The sequence below is a fragment of the Musca autumnalis genome, unplaced genomic scaffold (assembly GCF_047663935.1).
Source record: "Musca autumnalis isolate F117 unplaced genomic scaffold, ASM4766393v1 scaffold_2, whole genome shotgun sequence".
Taxonomy (NCBI): domain Eukaryota; kingdom Metazoa; phylum Arthropoda; class Insecta; order Diptera; family Muscidae; genus Musca; species Musca autumnalis.
The window spans coordinates 22,680,483-22,707,585 of NW_027411755.1; the positions used below are offsets into that span (position 1 = coordinate 22,680,483).

Sequence of the window (27,103 nt, forward strand, 5' to 3'; positions counted from 1 at the left end):
GTGAAAAAATATTCTTTAAAAAATCCACGTTTATTGCTGTGAAGGTGGGTGAAAAAATATTCTTTAAAAAATCCACGTTTATTGCTGTGAAGGTGGGTGAAAAAATATTCTTTAAAAAATCCACGTTTATTGCTGTGAAGGTGGGTGAAAAAATATTCTTTAAAAAATCCACGTTTATTGCTGTGAAGGTGGGTGAAAAAATATTCTTTAAAAAATCCACGTTTATTGCTGTGAAGGTGGGTGAAAAAATATTCTTTAAAAAATCCACGTTTATTGCTGTGAAGGTGGGTGAAAAAATATTCTTTAAAAAATCCACGTTTATTGCTGTGAAGGTGGGTGAAAAAATATTCTTTAAAAAATCCACGTTTATTGCTGTGAAGGTGGGTGAAAAAATATTCTTTAAAAAATCCACGTTTATTGCTGTGAAGGTGGGTGAAAAAATATTCTTTAAAAAATCCACGTTTATTGCTGTGAAGGTGGGTGAAAAAATATTCTTTAAAAAATCCACGTTTATTGCTGTGAAGGTGGGTGAAAAAATATTCTTTAAAAAATCCACGTTTATTGCTGTGAAGGTGGGTGAAAAAATATTCTTTAAAAAATCCACGTTTATTGCTGTGAAGGTGGGTGAAAAAATATTCTTTAAAAAATCCACGTTTATTGCTGTGAAGGTGGGTGAAAAAATATTCTTTAAAAAATCCACGTTTATTGCTGTGAAGGTGGGTGAAAAAATATTCTTTAAAAAATCCACGTTTATTGCTGTGAAGGTGGGTGAAAAAATATTCTTTAAAAAATCCACGTTTATTGCTGTGAAGGTGGGTGAAAAAATATTCTTTTAAAAATCCACGTTTATTGCTGTGAAGGTGGGTGAAAAAATATTCTTTAAAAAATCCACGTTTATTGCTGTGAAGGTGGGTGAAAAAATATTCTTTAAAAAATCCACGTTTAGTGCTGTGAAGGTGGGTGAAAAAATATTCTTTAAAAAATCCACGTTTATTGCTGTGAAGGTGGGTGAAAAAATATTCTTTAAAAAATCCACGTTTATTGCTGTGAAGGTGGGTGAAAAAATATTCTTTAAAAAATCCACGTTTATTGCTGTGAAGGTGGGTGAAAAAATATTCTTTAAAAAATCCACGTTTATTGCTGTGAAGGTGGGTGAAAAAATATTCTTTAAAAAATCCACGTTTATTGCTGTGAAGGTGGGTGAAAAAATATTCTTTAAAAAATCCACGTTTATTGCTGTGAAGGTGGGTGAAAAAATATTCTTTAAAAAATCCACGTTTATTGCTGTGAAGGTGGGTGAAAAAATATTCTTTAAAAAATCCACGTTTATTGCTGTGAAGGTGGGTGAAAAAATATTCTTTAAAAAATCCACGTTTATTGCTGTGAAGGTGGGTGAAAAAATATTCTTTAAAAAATCCACGTTTATTGCTGTGAAGGTGGGTGAAAAAATATTCTTTAAAAAATCCACGTTTATTGCTGTGAAGGTGGGTGAAAAAATATTCTTTAAAAAATCCACGTTTATTGCTGTGAAGGTGGGTGAAAAAATATTCTTTAAAAAATCCACGTTTATTGCTGTGAAGGTGGGTGAAAAAATATTCTTTAAAAAATCCACGTTTATTGCTGTGAAGGTGGGTGAAAAAATATTCTTTAAAAAATCCACGTTTATTGCTGTGAAGGTGGGTGAAAAAATATTCTTTAAAAAATCCACGTTTATTGCTGTGAAGGTGGGTGAAAAAATATTCTTTAAAAAATCCACGTTTATTGCTGTGAAGGTGGGTGAAAAAATATTCTTTAAAAAATCCACGTTTATTGCTGTGAAGGTGGGTGAAAAAATATTCTTTAAAAAATCCACGTTTATTGCTGTGAAGGTGGGTGAAAAAATATTCTTTAAAAAATCCACGTTTATTGCTGTGAAGGTGGGTGAAAAAATATTCTTTAAAAAATCCACGTTTATTGCTGTGAAGGTGGGTGAAAAAATATTCTTTAAAAAATCCACGTTTATTGCTGTGAAGGTGGGTGAAAAAATATTCTTTAAAAAATCCACGTTTATTGCTGTGAAGGTGGGTGAAAAAATATTCTTTTAAAAATCCACGTTTATTGCTGTGAAGGTGGGTGAAAAAATATTCTTTAAAAAATCCACGTTTATTGCTGTGAAGGTGGGTGAAAAAATATTCTTTAAAAAATCCACGTTTAGTGCTGTGAAGGTGGGTGAAAAAATATTCTTTAAAAAATCCACGTTTATTGCTGTGAAGGTGGGTGAAAAAATATTCTTTAAAAAATCCACGTTTATTGCTGTGAAGGTGGGTGAAAAAATATTCTTTAAAAAATCCACGTTTATTGCTGTGAAGGTGGGTGAAAAAATATTCTTTAAAAAATCCACGTTTATTGCTGTGAAGGTGGGTGAAAAAATATTCTTTAAAAAATCCACGTTTATTGCTGTGAAGGTGGGTGAAAAAATATTCTTTAAAAAATCCACGTTTATTGCTGTGAAGGTGGGTGAAAAAATATTCTTTAAAAAATCCACGTTTATTGCTGTGAAGGTGGGTGAAAAAATATTCTTTTAAAAATCCACGTTTATTGCTGTGAAGGTGGGTGAAAAAATATTCTTCAAAAAATCCACGTTTATTGCTGTGAAGGTGGGTGAAAATATATTCTTTAAAAAGTCCACGTTTATTGTTGTGATGGTGGGTAAAAAAATATTCTTTAAAAAATCCACGTTTATTGCTGTGAAGGTGGGTGAAAAAATATTCTTTAAAAAATCCACGTTTATTGCTGTGAAGGTGGGTGAAAAAATATTCTTTAAAAAATCCACGTTTATTGCTGTGAAGGTGGGTGAAAAAATATTCTTTTAAAAATCCACGTTTATTGCTGTGAAGGTGGGTGAAAAAATATTCTTCAAAAAATCCACGTTTATTGCTGTGAAGGTGGGTGAAAATATATTCTTTAAAAAGTCCACGTTTATTGTTGTGATGGTGGGTAAAAAAATATTCTTTAAAAAATCCACGTTTATTGCTGTGAAGGTGGTTGAAAAAATATTCTTTAAAAAATCCACGTTTATTGCTGTGAAGGTGGGTGAAAAAATATTCTTTAAAAAATCCACGTTTATTGCTGTGAAGGTGGGTGAAAAAATATTCTTCAAAAAATCCACGTTTATTGCTGTGAAGGTGGGTGAAAATATATTCTTTAAAAAGTCCACGTTTATTGTTGTGATGGTGGGTAAAAAAATATTCTTTAAAAAATCCACGTTTATTGCTGTGAAGGTGGGTGAAAAAATATTCTTTAAAAAATCCACGCTTATTGCTGTGATGATGGGTGAAAAAATATTCTTTAAAAAATCCACGTTTATTGCTGTGATGGTGGGTGAAAAAATATTCTTTAAAAAATCCACGTTTATTGCTGTGAAGGTGGGTGAAAAAATATTCTTTAAAAAATCCACGTTTATTGCTGTGAAGGTGGGTGAAAAAATATTCTTTTAAAAATCCACGTTTATTGCTGTGAAGGTGGGTGAAAAAATATTCTTTAAAAAATCCACGTTTATTGCTGTGAAGGTGGGTGAAAAAATATTCTTTAAAAAATCCACGTTTAGTGCTGTGAAGGTGGGTGAAAAAATATTCTTTAAAAAATCCACGTTTATTGCTGTGAAGGTGGGTGAAAAAATATTCTTTAAAAAATCCACGTTTATTGCTGTGAAGGTGGGTGAAAAAATATTCTTTAAAAAATCCACGTTTATTGCTGTGAAGGTGGTTGAAAAAATATTCTTTAAAAAATCCACGTTTATTGCTGTGAAGGTGGGTGAAAAAATATTCTTTAAAAAATCCACGTTTAGTGCTGTGAAGGTGGGTGAAAAAATATTCTTTAAAAAATCCACGTTTATTGCTGTGAAGGTGGGTGAAAAAATATTCTTTAAAAAATCCACGTTTATTGCTGTGAAGGTGGGTGAAAAAATATTCTTTAAAAAATCCACGTTTATTGCTGTGAAGGTGGGTGAAAAAATATTCTTTAAAAAATCCACGTTTATTGTTGTGATGGTGGGTGAAAAAATATTCTTTAAAAAATCCACGTTTATTGCTGTGAAGGTGGGTGAAAAAATATTCTTTAAAAAATCCACGTTTATTGCTGTGAAGGTGGGTGAAAAAATATTCTTTAAAAAATCCACGTTTATTGCTGTGAAGGTGGGTGAAAAAATATTCTTTAAAAAATCCACGTTTATTGCTGTGAAGGTGGGTGAAAAAATATTCTTTAAAAAATCCACGTTTATTGCTGTGAAGGTGGGTGAAAAAATATTCTTCAAAAAATCCACGTTTATTGCTGTGAAGGTGGGTGAAAAAATATTCTTTAAAAAATCCACGTTTATTGCTGTGAAGGTGGGTGAAAAAATATTCTTTAAAAAATCCACGTTTATTGCTGTGAAGGTGGGTGGAAAATATTATTTTCGTAGTTGTCTGATGTTTAAATTATTCGTCTACTGGGGGTAATCTTCTGCTCACGCCGGTCTTTCCCCAATAAACTACGAAAAAGTGAGAGAGGGACCATCGGAGAACAAGCTAAGAAGTCAAATCAAAACATATGTTTGTTCTAGCCACAAGCAAGCGACCATATGCAAGCAATTTATGAGCGTGTTCTAAGGGGTTTTCTCTCCCATTAAGAAAAATGAAAACAAAGCGACAAAAATATAGCTGTTGTTTTTTTTCATCACTAAATTTTGTTATGAATGCCATCCCGCCGCCAGTGTTACGATCACCTTGCCTCACCATTTTCCTCCATTCAAAAACTATGACACCCACTACCCCCACCATAAACACTTTAAAATTTGTTGATCCAAGAAGAAGTAAAACTCATGACGACTACGGCGGACATTATTTTTGAAATGAACAGCAACAACAAGAAAATATGAAATAAAATTGGAAAATTGTCTTAATGGACAAAAAGGAAGAACAAGAACAAGAAAAAACAACATCAGCAGAAAATATGCGGAAAATTCTTCGAATACAAATCAGTTGATATGGCATAGGCGACAAGTTTGGACGGATTTCGGTTGAAAGAAAAATAAAACACACAGAAAAAAGATTTCGAAATAAACGGCAGTGAAAATTTGGTTAATATTTGACATATGAAAAGCATCTTCATTTTCCATTATTTTCCGAGAGCAATGCTAAGAAAATTGTAAAAAAAAACGTTTAATTTACGTAATAAACCAACAACTTAAGAAACAAAGTTTTGTTCGTTAAAAAAGAAGATGTAGATTTTGAATTCCATGTGAAAAGTGTATTGAAAAATGTGTCGTTATTGGTATTTGTACCTTCTCTTAATTGTTTGCAGTGCTCTTCAAATTTCATACGAATTAGTGGTGGAGACCAGAACGACTGTAAAAGTGGGTAAGAAAATCATTTTCAACATCAGCAGCGAAAAAGTTTTCCTTCTGTGTTCAGAGGTTGTGGGCCAAAATGTTTTTAAACTTCGTATGTAGGTGGCAAGGAAAGTTTTCAAGTAAAATTTTTAGCCGTTTGGACATAATTATTTCGCTGACAGATCCAATAAACACAATCTACACGAACTGCATATTTTATGAGAGAAGTGTAGAGACCACACTGTAGATCAAAAATACTCTCTACAGATAAGCCTGAACATAGCGGGATTTTTGTGCGGGAGGGAGGGAATCCCTAAATATTGGCATATGTCGGGGCCTATATTTCGGGAGGTATGTGTTAGCTTCCCCTGTTGTAGTCATGATAACTGGACCTAACCGTTATTCATATATTCAAATTTCAAAACTATCCGAGATGTAACCACTGTTAGAAAATATATGCATGAAAAAATATTCTTTAAAAAAAATCCACGATTATTGGTCGGAAGGTGGATGAAAAAATATTCTTTAAAAAATAAATTTAAAAAAATCCATGTTTATTGATCGGAATGTCCATGAACATTTTTTCTTTAAAAATCCACGGTTATTGGTCGGAACTGTCATGAATAAATATTCTTTAAAAATCCAAGGTTGTAGGCCGAAAGGCCCATGCAAAAATATTCTTTAAAAAATTACCGATTATTAGACTGAAAGTCTATGAAAAAATATTCTTTAAAAATCCTGTTTTTTTTTGGCCAACCAGCAATTTTAGATAGTCATGGTAGGATTTTTAGGAGCAAAGGTTAGACCAATGTCAATCGTTGTTAAGCAGGACCACAAGGAATACCTTAAACTGCACATAAATGACAATTTTGAACTTATGTGAAGTAGGTACACTTAGGTGCTATACGATATATACCTTCTCGTTGAGCTGTAATTCGGGTCTAAACAGACGTGTCTTTCGGGTGATATGTGGTAGTCTGTGTGGTTCCTTTGTCAAACACCAGCGGTTCTATGCACCGGATTGATTCACAGGAAACTTCGATCAGGCACCGTCATGACGCGTTACCTCAACAATTATGTTTTTGTGTTCGTATATTTTTCCACCATGGGAGCAGCAATATATGCCGGAATGCCTGATCCGAGCTCTTTTGGTCCGTGCCGTGATAAGAAAAACCCCTCGGATCTGTTCTGTTTGCTAGATCCGGATACACTACATTGCAACATCGGTTCATAGGTTCGTACAAAAAGCAGACGAGGACTTGTCTTCTGTCCAATACCAACCTATCACACTTAAGCTTGACTCTAGTTAACCATACATTAAATTTATGAGGGTGGGCAATAACCTCAATGTTCATCATGAGCTTTGCCATTACGACTTAGGCAATGAAACTTATGTATTTAGGGGGTTTCAAAATTTTAGGCGTATGAACCGACAAAAATATGGATAGGATTAAAGCTCAAAAATTTGCGGGGATATCGATAGATAGGGCTTTTTTACCATAGTAGCCTATGAAAAACATAATATCGCTGTAAATAGGACCACTAGGAAAATCGTCGGTAAAAATGTCCAAAGGATCCTCGAGCAGACCCTTAACCACACAAAAATGTTGAACATTTGTGTGGGTGGTACCCCAAGGCGAATGCAAGCTGCTTCAATAAAAATCAAAGTGATTCGAGAGCAGCTCTTAAAGTGAATGTATCCAAAATTTTGTGTAGGAGGTACCCAAAGGAGTGGATAAATATAGTTCGAACTTGATCTATATCTGGTAGATACATTAGGATGTGTAAATTATGGACCAAATAGGTCGTTCCCATGAAGAGTTTTTGTGCGCACAATTTTTCCGAACATTTTCGAACTTTTGTGGGAGAGGTACCGGAAGGAGTGGACTGATATAACCCCTCTTCGAACTTAAACAAAGTTTTTACAAAATATTACGAAAGCCAAATTTTAGACCAAATCGGTTGATCCGTTCGAGAGTTATCGTGCGCTCCAACCACTGTTCACGGTGTCATAGGGGTTTTTTGCAACTTTCAGGCTATTTTGCTACAACAAAAATTAAAGCGATTCGAGAGCAGGTCCTAAACTAAACTTTTCCGAAATTTTGTGTGGGAGGTACCCGAAGGAGTGGACCGATTAAGTCCATATTGGAACCTCATCTAAGTCTGGAAAAAATTTCACGATTTGCTAAGTATGGAAATTTTAGACCCAATCGGTTACTCCCTTCAAGAGTTATCGTGCGCACAAATTTTCCGAACATTTTCGAACTTTTGTGGGGGAGGTACCTGAAGGAGTGGACCAATATGGCCCATCTTCGAACTTACACTAAGTTTGGACAAAATATTACGAATGCAAAATTTTGGACCGTATCGGTTGATCCGTTCGAGTGTTATCGTGCGCTCCAGCCGGACAGACAGACGGACGGACATGGCTAAATCAACTCCTAATTGTCTGAAACGCATTTCGTCCAAACATACTTGTGGTCTAAAACCATTATTTCGATGAGGTACATTTTGCCCGCATGAAAGTGTATATACCCTCGTTAGCATAAATGCTGAGGGTATAAAACATCCTAGGGGCGTTAAACCAGTCTCGAACGATTTAAACGCAAGGTGTTTCTACTGCCTCTTGTTCTTGGGAAGTGAGCTGGGCTGTAGTTTTAAAACATTCTCGCCTACTTCGAACATGGATTTGTCAATCGCAGACTATTCTTATAGAAATCGCTTGGATATGTTTAGTTGATGTCCGGATGTGCTTCCAAACTTGCAGTCAAAACTCCCTCTCAACAATTTTTATAATAAGTCTGTACGGTGGTACAGTAGCTCTCGACCTAATATCTGCTCGAGCTAATATCTGCTGAGACCCCATTATTTTAGGCATTTGTACACTGCTAGATCATATTTCTCCCCTGAGCTACTGTCAGTTTTACGAACGCCTAGGATTTGTTCTTTACCCCCATATTAGATGATACCAGAACAGCAACCCGTTCTTTCTGCTTCCTGGTAATAGTTTTCCATGCCAGTGCACGTTCCTTGAAGTTTTTGCATGTATTTTTCACGGGTTATTCTCCACTGTTCACGGCTAAAACTTCTAGAGATTTTATATTTGTTGGGATCCTCTCCGAGAGCTTCTACTGTATCCAAAATGATACTAGTAACATTCCTATAGAACACCTTACAGGGGTCCAGCAGCAATGACAATTTCATGGTTAGGATTTTCTTGAAGCCACGCTTGATTATTTTTGGGACAGATGGTTCTTCAGATTCTACGATGTGTTTATCATCAAAACAAGAGCTAGACCTCATTGAAAATCTATTAAAATACGAAAACATTGACAAACAAGTATCAGAAAAAGGAAATAACAAAATGATTGTTTGCAAAACACCGTAAAGAGCTAAAAGGCGACAAAAATCTTAACAAAGCAAAGATGGAAATATCTTCAGAAATATTCGATCCAAACTTCCAAAATAGCAACTGTCGATTTTCCTAGAAAAAGATGAAACATTAACTCCAGGAGGCGCAAAGGATGGTAAACAACTTGAAAGGTGCGAACTACATAGCAGAGCGTTCTTCAAGTAGTCAGCTGTACCCAGATAGCCCCAAAACCACATGATGTCTGACGCTTGAATAAATTAAAATTAGAACAAAATGTAAAAGTCATTTGTTTTCATTCCAAAAATTGATAAAAAGAAAGAAAATTATTTTTTTTTAACCCCCTGTTTTTGTAAACAATTTTATTCTTCTCACACGAATTGTCAAATTTTGTAGACCGATTTACTCGCATTAGCGAAAATGTAGAGATCTGATTTTTAAATGAGGAATTATTAATTATATATGGAACTCATCTACAAAAAATTAAGTACTCCCGGATTAAAAATACGAGTGGGAGTTAAAATGCTCGAAATTGAGTACGAGTTTACTCGAGGAGTAAAATGGAGTAAAAAAATTGATATATTTTTTAAAACAAAAATTGTGTAGTATTGGGGGACAAGTTGTGGGGGGTTCAATTGAGGGGTAGGAAGTTGAGGGGGGGACAAGTTGTGGGCGTGGAAGTTGAGGGGAACAAGTTGTGGGCGTGCAAGTTGAGGGGGGGGGGGGGTAAGTTCAGGGCGGGTTCCTTTTTTGAGGGGGGGAGGGGGTAATTTTTTTTTGAGGGGGGCAATTTTTTTTTTGTGGGGGGGGGGGCAATTTTTTTTTGTTGGGGGCCATTTTTTTTTTTGGGGGGGCAATTTTTTTTGGGGGGGCAATTTTTTTCAACTCTTCAACTTGTCCCCCCTCAACTTGTCCCCCCAATACTACACACTTTTTGTTTTCAAAAATATATCAAAATTCGTACTCAATTTCGAGCACTTTCACTCCTACTCGTTTTTTCTTGCAAAACTCGTACTCTTCAAGTACTCGTACTCGCAAACACTTTTCACTCGCGAGTAAAAACGAGCAAGTCTGAAATATGCTCCGCGAGTGACGAGTAAAAAAAGAGTATACTCGATTTATTTTTTCAACTCGCGCGAGTACTCCCGCTCGAACTCGCTCGAATTTCACTCGCGAGTAGAATTCGAGCGAGTATTTCGGAGCTCTGGTACCTAGTCACGTTTTTTCGGGACATTGGCCTGTTATCTCGAATTCAGTAGTACTTACGTATTTTGTTGTTCAGCAAGACATGTTAAGAACAGAATGGCCTTTAATTTAATGCTTACTATGGACAAAAAGCTTCAACCATTCCAGAGAAATGGGTCGCCGAAGTCGCTAAATAGCCAAAAATCGAGATTTTCATAACTTCGAGGCCCCAGTGGCACGTGTTAAATTCCAATTGTGCTCACTCTTAAAATCTGAGCAAACTAAACACTTTATGCGGGTGCCGTCTAAAAAAATCCGACATCGATTTGTTCCCTTTGAACAAAAACCAGCCCACTGCTACAAATTATGACAAAGAAAATATTGAATTTTACATATGTAGAACGTTTGATATTTTATCAATTTTTATATTTTTCCATAGTTTAATAATAAAAAAAAAATTTTATTACAATACCATACTTTTATACCCTACACCACCCTGTCGTAAGAGGTCTCGAACGGTCAACTATCTTAATTTAGAACACTTTGAAGATTTTTGATGATTTTTCCAACATTAATTGACAATTTTACGACTTTTATGACGATTTTCGGCCAAAAACTGTTTGCATATTTTGCATATTCTTCATATCTTTTTGCATATTTTGCATATTTTTATACCCTACACCACTATGTGGGGAGGGTATTATAAGTTGGTTTTGGCCAAAAAGTTTGTAACGCATCGAAATAATGGTCGTAGACCCATACTTATATATACCAAAATGAATGTCTCGACGAGCTGAGTCGATCTGGCTATGTGTGTCAGTCCGTCAATCCGTCCGTCCGTCCGTCCGTCCGTCCGTCTGTCCGTCTGTCTATCTAAACCTTGTAATCACGCTACAGGTCGCAATTTTGATCGGATCGTCACGAAATTTTGGATGTTGATGGGGGTCCCGGAGGGGAAGAAGCCTATTGATTTTGGTGGTGGTCAGATAATATTTAGGGGTCGTAATGGGCAAAAAACTTAGGTGGATAAAAAGACAACGTTTTTTTCCAAAGCCAATATCTCAGCTTCTATATGGGGTATACCAAAAGCAAAACCTGACAATGAAAGCAGAAAATATCACCTTTCTAATGATGTAAAGTAGGTGCTCGTAGGTGAAACAAACAACGAAGATATCGCAATAGTAGCAAATAAAACCCCAGTTTTCATTTTTGCGATTTTAATTATATTGACAAATATCAAAGGTTTGATTGAACATTTTCCAAAAGCAAAGCCTGACTATGAAAGTAGAAGATCCCGTCTTTACAATGATGCAAAGGTCGGCGTAGGTAACCAAATAACGGAGATACCGCCATAGTCGGTAATACATCCCATTTTTCTATTTTTTTGAAAATCACGCTACAGGTCGCAATTTTCATCGGATCGTCACGAAAATTTGAGGGTTAATGGGGGTCTCACAGATGAAGAATCATATTTTGGTGATGGTCGGATAATATTTAGGGGTCGGAATGGGCAAACACTTATTTGGAGAAAAGTCAATATTTTATTTCAAAGCCAATATCTCTGTTTCTTTAAGAGGTGTATCAAAAGCAAAACCTGGAAAGGAAAGTAGAAAATATCACCTTTACAACAGGGCTTCGGAGTCGGAGTCTGGAGTCGGAGTCTAGCAAATTTTGCTGGAGTCGGAGTCGGAGCCGGAGTCGTGAAAAAAGCTCGACTCCGACTCCGGGCAACAATCTGTTCTACATTTATCAAAATTTGTCAAATCAATTTAATATATTTAAATGATCATAGTTTAAAAAACTATTAATATCGATTTTCACTACAAAATGCATATCGGAAGCATTTTTGGTCAATTGATTGGAATAATGTTTGCATGCTCCAAATATACTTGGAGAAGATCTTTTAGAAGATTTACAGGTCATTTTAAGGAAGACTCAATGGTCTTCTCTTGTTTTTTTTATTAGATGTCATTTATGTCTGCCGTAAAAGAACCTCTTGGACTTCTTTGAAAGACCTTGTAGTACTTTAAGGGAAATCATACGAAAGACCTACCACGGTACCCCTTAATCAAATTTAAATGGAAGGAGCTTACACCTGAGAAGTTTTTGCGGATTCTGAAACTGCAATAGCCGGAGGGCTTTTTAAATAAATCGCGGTCAAAGTTCACACCTATAGGGGTTTTTTAAATTTTCACGATTTTGCTTGAAAACCGCAAGTCCTATGGAAATAGGTGCAAAGAAAATGTTGTAGCAGTGAAAATTTTCTACAAGATTGACCTTCATGATATTTTCGTAGGTTTTACCGTTTTTGAGATATAGAAGTTCAAATTGGGACAATGCACCGACTGTATCGCCTCTGTATAAAACTATACCATGACTACAATTTACCAACTTAAACTTATATATCTCAAAAATGGTACAACCTAGGAAAATATTGCAAAAGTCAGTCTTGTAGAGAATTTCCACAGCTATATGCTTTTCTCCAGTCCCATTTCGATAAGACTTGCCGTTCCCAAGCAAAATGGTAAAAACCTAACAATAAAAACCTAAAAATGTGACCTAAACTTCTATATCTCAAAAATGGTAAAACAAATATTTTCTTTAGCCCCATTTCGATGGGACTTACCGTTTTCAAGCAAAATCGTGAAAATATAAAAAAGCCCTAAAAATTTGAACCTCAAGTAACCTTAACCACGAAAGTGTATGTTAAGGGGAAATAGGCTATTTTGGTCTTCTATCACGATGCGGTGTTAAAATATCGTTAATTTTCCATAACTCAAAAAATTACAAAGAGTGTTACCGGACAGTAATTATGGTAATTTAATATTCCGAGTCTCATTGGGTACATAATTGTAAATATACTCGTATGTTGGTGTTTAGGTTTGTTACATGTTCTGAAGTGTGAAGTATACTGAAGTGCTTGTTACTTTGTATTCCGTATTGTCAACGAAAAAAAAAACGAACAATATAGGTCTATGTTTTGGTATCCTCCCAATGTAATGTATCTTGAGTTGTGAATTTTATTTTATCTATTTTCGGAGTCGACTCCGGAGTTGGAGTCGGAGTCGGAGTCGAGAAAAAAATTGGACTGGAGTCGGAGTCTGACCAAAAATGGCTCGACTCCGAAGCCCTGCTTTACAACGATGTAAAGAAGGATGTCGTAGGTGGTCAAATAGCAAAGTTATGGCAATAGTCGATAATGCATCCCATTTTCCGATTTTTTTGTAATCACGCTACAGGTCGCAATTTTGATCGGATGGTCACGCTACAGGTCGCAATTTTGATCGGATGGTCACGACATTTTGGGGGTTAATGGGGGTCCCAAAAAGAAAGAAGCCTATTGATTTTGATGATGGTCGGATAATATTCAGGGGTCGGAATGGGCAAACACTTAAGCTGTAAACAGATACAACGTTTGGGTAAAGTTTTGTGTCGTTTTGGCCGTTTTTACACTGTTGGGCATGATGCCGAAAAATTCAAATTCATTTGAAATATATGCCGGCAAACAGATAAACGCTGGACTTTGGTATCGTCGTCGCCCTGTTGTTGTTGTTTTTTTCTCGACGCCCAACGCAAAACTTTAATCAAACGTTGTATCTGTTTTCAGCTTTATTTCGAGAAAGGTCAAAGTTTTATTTCAAAGCCAATATCTCTGTTTCTTTAAGAGGTATATCAAAAGCAAAATCTGGCAAGGAAAGTAGAAAATACCACCTTTACAACGATGTAAATTAGGTTGTCATAGGTGGTCAAATAGCAGAGATATGGCAATAGTCGATAATGCATCCCATTTTCCGATTTTTTTGTAATCACGCCACAGGTCGCAATTTTGATCGGATCGTCACGAAATTTTAGGGGTTAATGGGGGTCCCACAGAGGAAGAAGCCTACTGATTTTAATGATGGTCGGATAATATTCAGGGGTCGGAATGGGCAAAAACTTATTTGGAAAAAAGGTCTACGTTTTATTTCAAAGCCAATATCTCTGTTTCTTTAAGAGGTATATCAAAAGCAAAACCTGGCAAGGAAAGTAGAAAATATCACCTTTACAACGATGTAAAGGAGGTTGTCGTAGCTGCTCAAACAACAGAGATATCGCAACAGTCGGTACTGCATCCCATTTCCCGATTTGTTTGTAATCACGCTACAGGTCGCAATTTTGATCGGATCGTCACGAATTTTTTGGGAGTTGATGCGGGTCCCACATAGGAAGAAGCCTATTGATTTTGGTGATAGTCGGATAATATTTAGGGGTGGGAATGGGGAAGAACTCATTTGGAGACAAATTCAAAGTTTTATTCTTTGTGAATATATTGGCTTCTAGTAGGGGTATTCCAACGGCAAAGCCTGTCAATGGAAGAAGAAAATATTACCTTTACATTGGTGTAAAGCAGGTTGGCGAAGGTGGTCAAACAAGGGAGATACCACAATAGTCGGTAATACATCCAATTCTTCCATTTTTTGCAATCATGCTACAGGTCGCAATTTTGATGGTCACGAAATTTTGGTTGCTTATGGGGGTCCCAGAGACAAAGAGGCATATTACTTTTGGTGGTAGTCGGTTTATATTCCCTAAAAGAAATGTTTACCAGTGAAAAGCTTATGCACAGGGGTAGTGGTGTAGGGTATCACATGGTCGGCCCCGTCCCGACTATAGCCTTTGCTCACTTGTTTGCATATATTTTTGATATTTTCTGCATGTTTTTGATATGACCCCAAATATCGAAAAATTGGCCCTTAAAACGCCTAGATCCATAATCTGAGTCCAATCGGATAAGAAATAAAAAAAAAAACATGTAAAAATCCGATGTCTACTGATTAGATTCTGACGATTCATATGAGGGTAGAATTAATGGCACAATACCCAACACATGCCGTGCATGCGGATTGGGATCGCACCATGCGGGGTATTTGTTTAATTTTTCAACTAAACCCACTCACCTGCTTCCTAATTCTTTATGGTCGCAGCCAGTCCAGGTTGAAGATTTTTGAGTCTGGATACAGAGGAACCAGAACCAGATCTCCTATCTATAGAAGACTCGGCTCTACACGACTCGGCTCTGGGCAATCGGGCGGCTGTCAGCTCGGCAGTTGTCGGATGTGGTTCGGTAATGCTTTCGGGTGGCTGTCGGCTCGGCGGTCGTCGGGTGTATGACACGACTCGATGGCATTCGGGTTGCTGTGGGGAAAGAGGTCGGTCAATATTTAGGAGCTGGCTATGAGCATTGAGCTGGCTATGAGCGTTGAGCTTGCTAAGTGCTTGGAGCTTGCTAAGAGCTAGGAGCTTACTAAGAGATTTGCAGCTGACTAAGAGATTTGGAGCTGACTAAGAGCTTGGAGCTTGCTAAGAGTCTGGAGCTTGCTAAGAGCTTACTAGAGCATGGAGCTTGCTAAGAGACTGGAGCTTGCTAAGAGACTTGGAGCTTACTAGGAGCGTGTTCGAATCGTAGCTAACGATTAACGAGACTGCGGACGAGCCACACGTCTTGTCGTACTTTGTCAGCTGGTGATCGACGTCTTCGGTGCATAAAACTGAAATATATATTCGGGTGGTAACACGAAGTGAATGAGAATTATTATGCAGCAGTGATTATCGTTAATTACACCGTAGTTAAATTTGTCCACTATTCTGACTGTGTAGTGGTGGTTGATGGTAGTGAATGCATGTAGAAATACATATATGAAACGATCACGTTACAAGGTCTTCTGTCTATAGAAGACTCCTATAGAGGCCTTCTAGTTACATATATACGACTATTTTAGAAGGTCTTCTTCGATCTTCTATAGAAGAGCCCATAGAAAGTCTCTTTCGGAGGCCTTCTATGTATAGAATACCTATATAGGAGGTCTTATATTCATAAAAAAAACTGTTTAGGAGGTCTTTTATCTGTAGAAAGCCTTCTATCTGTAGAAGATCCCTTTAAGTGACCTTCCATCTACAGAAGACCCTTTAAAGAGGACTTCTATTCATAGAAGACCCTTTAAGAGGCCTTCTTTTTATAGAATGCCCTTTAAGAGGTTCACTATTTTAGGAGGCCTTCTAATTAGAGACGTTCACTTTAGGAAATCTTGTAACCATAAAAGTCTCCTTTAAAAGGTAATCTATCCATAGAAGCCACTTTAGGAGATCTTCTATCTGTAGAAGACCATTATAAGAGGTCTTATATCCATAGATGACCAGTTTAGGATATCTTATATTCAAATAAGGCCACTTCAGGATGTCTTCTAGCTATAGAAGACCCTTTAGAAAGCCTTCTGTTTATAGAAGACCCCTTTCAAAGGCCTTCTATCTGCAGAAGACCTCTTTAGGAAGACTTCTATTTATAGAAGACCTCTTTATTAGGCCTTCCATATATCGAATAGCCTTTAAGAGATTCACTATTTATATTAGACGGCCATCTATCTGTTGAAAAGCCCTTCTATCTATAGAAAACCTCTTAAGGAGGACTTCTATTTATAGAATATCATTTTAAGGAGATCTTCTTTATTTAGTCTTCTGCCTACAGAAACCCCATTTATATAAATAGAACACATTTTTAGAAGGTATTCTATCTTTAAAATACACCTTTAGTAGGCCTTCTATATACATAATACTTTAGGTTGTCTTCTTTACATAGAAGTAGGTTTTCTATCTATGGAAGTCCCACGTTATAAATAATATTACTATTATTATTTTTTATATTTTCAGGTGCCCTATTTTTCAGTGGAGAAGATGAAACAGAACTAGCCTTTGATGAGGCAATACGTCAGCTAAATAATCAAAAATTATTCGAACTTCAATTCGAAACCATTAAACGTTATGTGCCGAATGAAGACGACAGTTTGGTGCTGCAGCAGTTAAGTGAGTAGTAGAAAGGACCAAATAATGTTTTGATAAATTTAATTATCCGCTCATAAAATTCTTAATCCCTTCCTCCAGCCTGTGAATTACTTGCCCAGAATGTAGCTGCCATATTTGGACCTAGTTCTAAAGCCACAACGGGTAGGGCAGTTTCAGAACTTATTAAAATTTTCAAACTAATTCCACATCTGTTTACAGATATTGTTGCCCTAATAGCCAACAATGCTGGGATACCCCACCTACAGTATGACTGGGATATTGACATTGATTTGGAACAACGTCGCCTGAATCATCAAATGTCTGTAAGTGTGGCACCGGACCTACAAACTGTGGCCCGTGCCTATGTGGATATTATTAGGAAAGATTATAAATGGAAGAAATTTACATTGATTTATGAAACGGAACAGGGTAAGGGAGGGGGGACTTGTGATTATTTTCTTTATTATTTGGGAATAAATTAATTAAAGATTATTTTTATAGGCCTGGCCCGCATTCAAGATCTCATGAATATTGCCGAAATCAAAAAGGAAAATATCAAAGTTCGAAATCTAGCCGATTATGAAGATGATCTGAGGGTGTTGTGGAAGGAAATAGAAGAAGATTTCCATGAGCAGCGGCTGATTATGGATTGTGAACCGGAGTCGCTGGTATCGTTGCTTAATCAGGCCAAGGAATTTAAGTTGCTGGGGCCATTTAGGGTAAGTTCTAATAAGGGCAAGGTGGAGCACATAATAAATAAGGCGGAGCAGATAAAACAAAATCGATGAATGGTCCTCCAAATCCATCTCAAAATAAAAATTTAAAACTGGATTTTTAATGGATTTTTTAAATAATTTTTTTATATTGGTGGATATTTTTTAATATTCGGTGATTTAAAAAATATTCTATTCTGGATTAAAAAAAATATTTTTTAATACTACTGGATTTTTTTAAAAAAAAAATATTTTTTAATACAGATTTAAAAAAATATATATTTTTTTTATTCGAAGATTTAAAAGATAAGATATTCGTATTTTTAAAAAATATTTTTTTAATATTCATGGTCTTTTAAAAATATTTTTTTAATATTTGTGGATTTTTAAAAAATATATTTTTTAATATTCGTGGATTTTTAAAAAAAATATTTTTTAATATTCGTGGATTTTTAAAAAAATATTTTTTTAATATTCGTGGATTTTTAAAAAATAGTTTTTAGTATTCGTGGATTTTTAAAAAATAGCTTCTAATATTCGTGAATTTTATTGGAATATTGGATTTTTAAAAAAATATTTTTTTTAATATTTTTAAAAAATAATTTTTAATATTCGTGTATTTTTAAAAAATAGTTTTTAATATTCTTGGATTTTTAAACAATATTTTTTTGATATTCGTGGATTTTTCAAAAATATTTTTTTAATACTCATGGATTTTTCAAAAATATTTTGTTAATATTCGTGGAATATTGGATTTTTAGAAATTATTTTTTTAATATTCGTGGATTTTTTATAAGATATCTTTTTAATATTTTTAAAAAATTTTTTTTTAATATTAGTGGATTTTTCAAAAATATTTTTTTAATATTCGTGGATTTTTCAAAAATATTTTTTTAATATTCGGGGATTTAAAAAAAAAAATAATTGTTTAATTTTCGTGGATTTTTTTAAAAAAATATTTCTTAATATTCGTGGATTTTTTAAAAAAATATTTCTTAATATTCGTGGATTTTTAAAAAAAAATATTTCTTAATATTCGTGGATTTTTTAAAATTTTTTTTAATATTCGTGGATTTTTAAAATTTTTTTTTTAATATTCGTGGATTTAAAAAAAAAAAAATTTAATATTCGTGGATTTAAAAAAAAAATATTTTTTAATATTCGTGGATTTTAAAGAACATTTTTTTTAAATATTCGTGGATTTTTAAAAATATATATTTATAATATTCGTGGATTTTTAAAAAAATATTTTTTTAAATATTCGTTGATTTTTAAAAAATATTTGTTTTTTAATATTCGTGGATTTTTAAAAAATATTTTTTTTTTAAATATTCGTTGATTTTTAAAAAAATATTTTTTTTAATATTCCTGGATTTTTAAAAAATATTTTTTTTAAAATATTCGTGGGTTTTTAAAAAATATATATTTATGGATTTTTAAATCCATTTTAAAAAATATTTTTTAATATTCGTGGATTTTTAAAAAATAGTTTTTTAATATTCATGGATTTTAAAAAAAATATTTTTTTTAATATTCGTTGATTTTAAAAAAATATTTTTTTTTAATATTCGTAGATTCTTAAAAATATTTTTTTTTTAATATTTGTGGATTCTTAAAGAATATTTTTTTAATATACGCGGATTTTTGGAAAATATTTTTTCATATTCGAGGATGTTTAAACCACAAAAAATATATATTCGTGGATTTTTACAACAAAAATTTTAATATGCGTGGATTAAAAAAAAAAATATTTTTTAATATTCGTGGATTTTAAAAAATATTTTTTAACATTTGTGGATTTTTAAAAAAAAATATTTTTAATATTCTTGGATTTTTAAAAAATATTTATTTTTTATTTTTTTTTAATATTCGTGGATTTAATTTTTTTTTTTTTAATATTCGTAAATTCTTAAAAATATTTTTTTTTTAATATTTGTGGATTTTTAAAAAATATTTTTTCATATTCGAGGATTTTTAAAAAAATATTTTTTCATATTCGTGGATTTTTAAACCACAAAAAAATTTTTATATTCGTGGATTTTTACAACAAAAATTTTAATATTCGTGGATTTTTACAACAAAAATTTTAATATTCGTGGATTAAAAAAAATATTTTTTAATATTCGTGAATTTAAACAAAAAATATTTTTTAATATACGGGGATTTAAAAAAAATATTTTTTTATATTCGTGGATTTAAAAAAAATATTTTTTTAATGTTCTTGGATTTTTAAAAAATATTTTTTTAATATTCGTGGATTCTTAAAAATATTTTTTTTTTATTTTTTTAATATTCGTAGATTTTTAAAAATTATTTTTTTAATATTCGTGGATTTTTAAAAAAATATTTTTTTAATATTCGTGGATTTTTAAAAAATATATTTTTTTTTTAATATTTGTGTATTCTTAAAAAATATTTTTTTAATATTCGTGGATTTTTAAACAAATATTTTTTCATATTCGTGGATTTTTAAACCACAAAAAAACAAATATTTTTTCATATTCGAGGATTTTTAAAAAATATTTTTTCATATTCGTGGGTTTTTACAACAAAAATTTTAATATTCATGAATTAAAAAAAATCTTTTTTAATATTCGTGAATTTAAACAAAAAATATTTTTTAATATACGGGGATTTAAAAAACAAAATTTTATATTCGTGGATTTTTAAAAAAAATATTTTTTTAATGTTCTTGGATTTTTAAAAAATATTTTTTTAATATTCGTGGATTCTTAAAAATATTTTTTTTTTATTTTTTTAATATTCGTAGATTTTTAAAAATAATTTTTTTAATATTCGTGGATTTTTTAAAAAAATATTTTTTTTAATATCCGTGGATTTTTAAAAAATATTTTTTTAATATTCTTGATTGTTTAAAAAATATTTTTTAATATTCGTGGATTTTTAAAAAATATTTTTTAATATTCGTGGATTTTTAAAAAATATTTTTTATTATTCGTAGATTTTTTAAAAATGGTGTTTTTTCATATCTCGTTTCAGAATTGGTTTTTAACTCACTTGGATACCCACAGTTCGGGTCTGTTACAAGCCAACAATGCTGATTTTAAATCAAACATAACCTCCGTACGGCTAAAAGGCGTCGAGGCCAATCCATTTGAGAGGAAAAAGACAAGGCTTTCAGAAGTTGATGTACGTGATTCTAAGTGAACCTATTTTTTAAAGTTTTTTTCTAACAGATCTCTTCCTTGCTTAGCAACTTTTGGGCAATCAAACCATGTTACCCACCCTAATGTATGATGCCGTCATATTGTTTGCCAATGCAGCTCGAAATGTTATAACCGGTGGTAAAGATTTTGAAGAACCTACTGGGGGATGTGATGCTGAGAGTGCATATCCATGGATATTAGGCAAATATATTGTGGGGGAGATGAAGAGGGTAAGTTCGAGGGACAAAGAGAAAAGTTTGATGCCTGAGGGTACCATAAGAACTGATGTCCAATTTGCTTGCAAATTAAAAATGCATCCTCTTCACTAATTTGAAAATCTTCGATATTTCGTCTCTCCTTAGATCTCCGAAGATGACGTTGAACCCCCCTTCAAAACGGAAAATATGATTATCGATGAGAATGGGCTGCGCAGCGAATTCAATTTGGAAATCTACAAGCCAACCATCAATGAACCTCTGGCAACCTGGAAACCGGATGGTAGTATACAATCTGTGCGTCGAGATTTTCAAATTGCCTCTGCATCGGCTTCCGCAGCTCAGGATTTTGCCCAAAGTCGTAAAGTTTATAGAGTTGTGACACATTTTGAGGAACCCTATTTTATGTTGAAGTGGGTGAGCGAAGACACGCTACAATTTTGGAAATGGAAATTAAAAAAACATCACGATCTTTTTTACAGAGAAGATGCGGAAAATCTCCGAGGTGATGATAAATATGAGGGGTATGCTGTGGATTTGATTCAAAAACTTTCCGAAATGATGGAATTCGAATATGAATTTGTTTTGGTCAATGGTAATGGTAAATTTAATCCAGTTACCAAGGAATGGGATGGGATTATGAGAACACTGATAGATCATGTAAGTTGAAGCTACCTCTTGAGATTCAGAAAGAGAACCTAACACTCCTTGCTGTTTCAGCGTGCTCAAATTGGTGTCTGCGATTTGACCATAACTCAGCTTCGCCGTAAATATGTGGACTTTACGGTACCCTTTATGCAGCTGGGTATAAGTATCCTGTTTTATAAACCCGATCCAGAGGTCAAGGATATTTTTGCTTTCTTGCAACCCTTTGCCAAGGAGGTGTGGATGTATGTCATCTTGACGCAGCTGGTGATGACATTGGCGTTTGTGTTTATGGCAAGGTAAGATGGATAATTATCTATATATTAATTATCTACGTCATTTTCAAGACGTGGATTATTTATCTACGGCATTTTCATGACGTGGATAATTTATCTACGCCATTTTCATGACGTTAAAAAATGATATATGTAATTTTCAAGACTTGGATAATTTATCTACGCCATTTTCATGACGTTAAAAAATGATATATGTAATTTTCAAGACGTGGATAATTTATCCACGTTATTAACATGGCGTGGATAATTTATTGACTTCTTTGGGACTACGTGTATAATTTATCTAAGTCATTTTCATGACGTGGACAATTTATATAGGTCATTTTCCTGACGTTGATAATTTATCTGGGTAATTTTCCAGACGTGGATAATTTGTCTACGTCATTGGGAGGGCGTGAATAATTTATCTAGCCCATTTTCTGACATGGAAAATTTGACGTGAATAATTTAAGTCATTTTTCTGGCGTAGATAATTTATCTAGATAACTTTCCTGATAATTTATTTAGGTAATTTTCCTGGCGTAGATAATTTATCTGCGTCATTAGCGTGGATAATTTATCTACGCCATTTTTAATAGGTGGATAATTTATCTACGTCATTGTCATGACGTGGGTAGTATATCTACATCATTTTCATGATGTGGATGATTTATCTAGGACTTTTTATGATATTAATAATTTATCTAGGTCATTTCCCTGACGTGGATAATTTATCTATGTCATTGGGAGGGCGCGGATAATTTATCTAGGTTATTTCCATGACATTAATAATTTATATAGGTCACTTCCATGACGTGGATAATTTATCTATATCATTGGGAGGACGTGGATAATTAATCTAGGTCATTTCCATGACGTGGATAAGTTATCTATATCATTGGGAGTTCGTGGATAATTTATTTAGGTCATTTCCATGACGTGGATAATTTATCTCGGTCATTTTCAAGACGCAGATAATTTATCTCGGTCATTTTCATGATGTGGATAATTTATCTACGTCATTTCCATGACGTGGATAATTTATATAGGTGAGTTCCATGACGTGGATAATTTATCTAGGTCAGTTCCATGACGTGGATAATTTATCTATGCCATTGGGAGGACGTGGATAATTTATCTAGGTCAGTTCCATGACGTGGATAATTTATCTATGCCATTGGGAGGACGTGGATAATTTATCTATGTAATTGGGAGGACGTAGATAATTTATCTACGTGATTAGGAGGTCGTGTATAATTTATCTACCTTATGGGAGATCGTGGATAATTATTATGACGTGGATAATTTATCTAGGTCATATTCATGGCGTGGATAATTTATCTATGTTATTGGGAGGTCATGGATAATTAATCTATGTCATTGGGAGGACGTAGATAATTTATCTATATCATTGGGATGTCGTGGAAAATTAATTTATGTCATTGAAAAGACGTGGATAATTTATCTACGTCATTGGGAGGATCTGGATAATTTATTTACGTCATTGGGAGGACGTGGATAATTTAATTACGTCATTGGGAGGTCGTGGATAATTGGTTTACGTAATTGTCAAGCCATAGATAATTTGTCTGCGTCATTTTCAAGTGGATAATTTATCTACATCCTTGGGAGTACGTGGATAATTTATCTAGGTCATTGGAAGTTCGTGGATAATTTATATACGTCATTGGGGCGTCTTGGATAATTTAATAATTAATCTAGGTCATTTCCATGACGTGGATAAGTTATCTATATCATTGGGAGTTCGTGGATAATTTATCTAGGTCATTTCCATGACGTGTATAATTTATCTCGGTCATCTTCAAGACGCAGATAATTTATCTCGGTCATTTTCATGATGTGGATAATTTACCTACGTCATTTCCATGACGTGGATAATTTATCTAGGTGAGTTCCATGACGTGGATAATTTATCTAGGTCAGTTCCAAGACGTGGATAATTTATCTAGGTCAGTTCCATGACGTGGATAATTTATCTAGGTCAGTTCCATGACGTGTATAATTTATCTAGGTCAGATCCAGGACGTGGATAATTTATCTAGGTCAGTTCCATGACGTGGATAATTTATCTAGGTCAGTTCCATGACGTGGATAATTTATCTATGCCATTGGGAGGACGTAGATAATTTATCTACGTGATTGGGAGGTCGTGTATAATTTTTCTACCTCATTGGGAGGTCGTGGATAATTATTATGACGTGGGTAATTTATCTAGGTCATATCTATGGAGTGGATAATTTATATATGTCATTGGGAGGTCATGGATAATTAATCTATGTCATTGGGAGGACGTAGATAATTTATCTATATCATTGGGATGTCGTGGAAAATTTATCCATGTCATTGAGAAGACGTGGATAATTTATCTACGTCATTGGGAGGATCTGGATAATTTATTTACGTCATTGGGAGGACGTGGATAATTAAATTACGTCATTGGGAGGTCGTGGGTAATTGGTTTACGTAATTGTCAAGCCATAGATCATTTGTCTGCGTCATTTTCAAGTCATGGGCAATTTATCTACGTCATTGAGAAGACGTGGATAATTTATCTACATCCTTGGGAGTACGTGGATAATTTATCTAGGTCATTGGAAGTTCGTGTCATTGGGAGGTCTTGGATAATTTGTTTACGTCATTGGGAAGTCGTGGATAATTTGTCTACGTAGTTTTCAAGGCGTAGATAATTGCCATACATCATTTGCATGACGTGGACAATTCACCTTAGTAATTTTCATGACGTGGATAATTTGTCTACGTCATTGTTTGACGTGGATAATTTATCTACGTCATTTTTTGACGTGGATAATTTATCTACGTCATTAACATGACGTGGATAATTTATCTACGTCATTAACATGACGTGGATAATTTATCTACGTCATTAACATGACGTGGATAATTTATCTACGTCATTAACATGACGTCGATAATTTATCTACGTCATTAACACGACGTGGATAATTTATCTACGTCATTGAGATGACCCGGATAACTTATCTATGTCAATGGGATGTCATGGATAATTTATCTACGTCATTGAGATGACCCGGATAACTTATCTATGTCAATGGGATGTCATGGATAATTTATCTATGTCATTGGGAAGACGTGGATAATTTATCTTCATCATTGAGATGACCCGGATAACTTATCTATGCCATTGGGATGACGTGGATGCCGTCTAGATAATGTGGATAAATCATCTAATTTCAAAAATCATATCCTTCTATTAGAATTTCCCACCATGAATGGGAGAATCCCAATCCTCTCGTCGAAGATCCTGATGAGTTGGAAAACAAATGGAGGACCCGTAATACGGGATGGCTTATGATTGGTTCCATTATGCAGCAGGGTTGTGATTTATTGCCCAGGTAATATTCCATCTAGTAATAACCCAAGAACCCAATTTGTCTTAATAATCCTCTCCCCTATTTTCTTCTGTCACAGAGGTGCCCCAATGCGTATGCTTACCGCCATGTGGTGGTTCTTTGCCCTAATGATGTTGAGTACCTATACTGCCAACTTGGCGGCCGTATTGACAAGTAATAAAATCAAACCGTCCATTGAGAGTTTGGAAGACTTGATCGATCAACATGAAATAAAATTCGGAACCCTAGAAGGTGGCAGTACCTCCCTATTCTTTTCAGAATCTAATGAAACCAACTACCAAAAGGCATGGAATCAAATGAAATCCTTTGAACCTTCGGCTTTTACAAAATCCAATAAGGAGGGCGTGGAACGTGTACGTAAGGGTGAGGGGAAATATGCCTTTTTAATGGAGACCACAAGTTTGTCATACAACACCGAACGTGATTGTCACCTACAACAAATTGGCGATCAAATTGGTGAAAAACATTATGGCTTGGCGGTACCGCTCGGTGCTGATTATCGCACAAATTTAAGTGTTTCCATCTTGAAGTTGAGTGAAACTAATGAGCTCTATAAAATGAAGAATAAATGGTGGAAACGCCACAATGTGACCTGTGATGATGATGAAACCGATCCCCAGGCTGTAGATGGTGATGAATTGTCGTTGATTGAGTTGGGTGGTGTTTTCTTGGTATTGGTGGGTGGCATCTTGGTGGCCATTCTTATTGGTATACTTGAGTTTTTGTGGAATGTCCAGAAGGTGGCGGTGAGGGAGAAGGTAATGGCAAACAATAAAAATATTTTTCGGAAAACTTTAAAATTCTTTTTATATTTTCAGGTAACCCCCGGAGAGGCCTTCAAAGCGGAGCTAATATTTGCTCTGAAATTTTGGATCACCAAAAAGCCCAATCGCATTTCTTCCATACGCACCAACAGCGACGATACTGCTTCGCGAGCATCCCGCTCCACTTCACGTCGTTCATCCTCTGGATCGAAACAGTCGAAGCAGTCAAAACATTCGAAACATTCAAAGGTCTCGAAACGTTCGAAGCGCTCTAAACGTTCTCGTTCTCGCTCACGTTCACACAGTAAAAGTCGTTCAAAGAAATATTCAACTTCCGGATAAAATTTGCATCTCAGCTAAACTGTATTTGAACTTATTTAGAATATAATAAAAAATACTTAAATTTTGTTAATTTTTCATAACATTTATGGGTGTTTTTTATAAACTACGGGTTGATCATTACAAACCAAGTTAAACTTTGGGGTTTACTATTGCAGTCAAACTCAAAATATATTGGCGAGATCCTCTATTCTATAGAAGGTTGATACGGTGGTGGTAGGTGGTCAAAGTCTTTAGGATGACGTGCATTATTTTCTACGCCATTGAAATGATGTGGATAACTTAGCTACGACATTTTAAAAACTCTAATAATTTATCTACGTCATTGGGATAATTTATTTAAGTCCTTTTTATAACGTGGATAATCTATCTAAGTCATTGGTATAATGTGCATAATTTATCTATGTCAATGGGATGACGAGGATAATTTATATAAGTCATTGGGATGAAGTGGATAATTTATCTTAGTCATTGGGTTGACATGGATAATTTACCTAAGTCATTGAGTTGATGTGGATAATTTATCTAAATTATTGGGATGACATGGATAATTTATCTAAGTCATTGAAATGATGTGGATAATTTATCTAAAACATTGGGATGATATGGATAATTTATCTATGCCATTGGGATGATATGGATAACTTTTCTTAGTCATTGGGATGACGAGGATAATTTATCTACTTCTTTGGGATGACGTGAATAAGTTATCTGTGGCCTTGGGATGACGTGGATAATTTATCTAAGTCATTGGGATGACGAGGATAATTTATCTACTTCCTTGGGATGACGTGAATAAGTTATCTGTGGCCTTGGGATGACGTGGATAATTTATCTAAGTCATTGGTATAACG

The 27,103-nt window shown here is 34.2% G+C and overlaps 1 protein-coding gene across 1 annotated transcript; it reads left to right on the forward strand.

Annotated features, from left to right (window-relative positions):
- Window positions 1-4,984: 4,984 nt before the first annotated feature.
- On the forward strand, window positions 4,985-26,332 carry GluRIIA (Glutamate receptor IIA). The gene is made up of 13 exons (XM_073965172.1): window positions 4,985-5,375; window positions 16,587-16,739; window positions 16,818-16,880; window positions 16,938-17,147; window positions 17,220-17,437; window positions 20,432-20,581; window positions 20,646-20,828; window positions 20,961-21,226; window positions 21,296-21,473; window positions 21,534-21,757; window positions 24,991-25,128; window positions 25,205-25,904; window positions 25,965-26,332. The coding sequence occupies exons 1-13, from the start codon at window positions 5,276-5,278 to the stop codon at window positions 26,250-26,252; spliced, it is 2,871 nt and encodes a 956-aa protein (XP_073821273.1). The 5' UTR covers window positions 4,985-5,275; the 3' UTR covers window positions 26,253-26,332.
- The last annotated feature ends 771 nt before the right edge of the window (window positions 26,333-27,103 follow it).

Coding starts and splice junctions, on each gene's coding strand:
- GluRIIA (XM_073965172.1), top strand. CDS start 5,276: ATGTGTCGTTATTGGTATTTGTACCTTCTCTTAATTGTTTGCAGTGCT. Junction 21,474..21,533: donor TGAGAACACTGATAGATCAT/GTAAGTTGAAGC, acceptor TTGCTGTTTCAG/CGTGCTCAAATTGGTGTCTG. Junction 25,129..25,204: donor GGTTGTGATTTATTGCCCAG/GTAATATTCCAT, acceptor CTTCTGTCACAG/AGGTGCCCCAATGCGTATGC.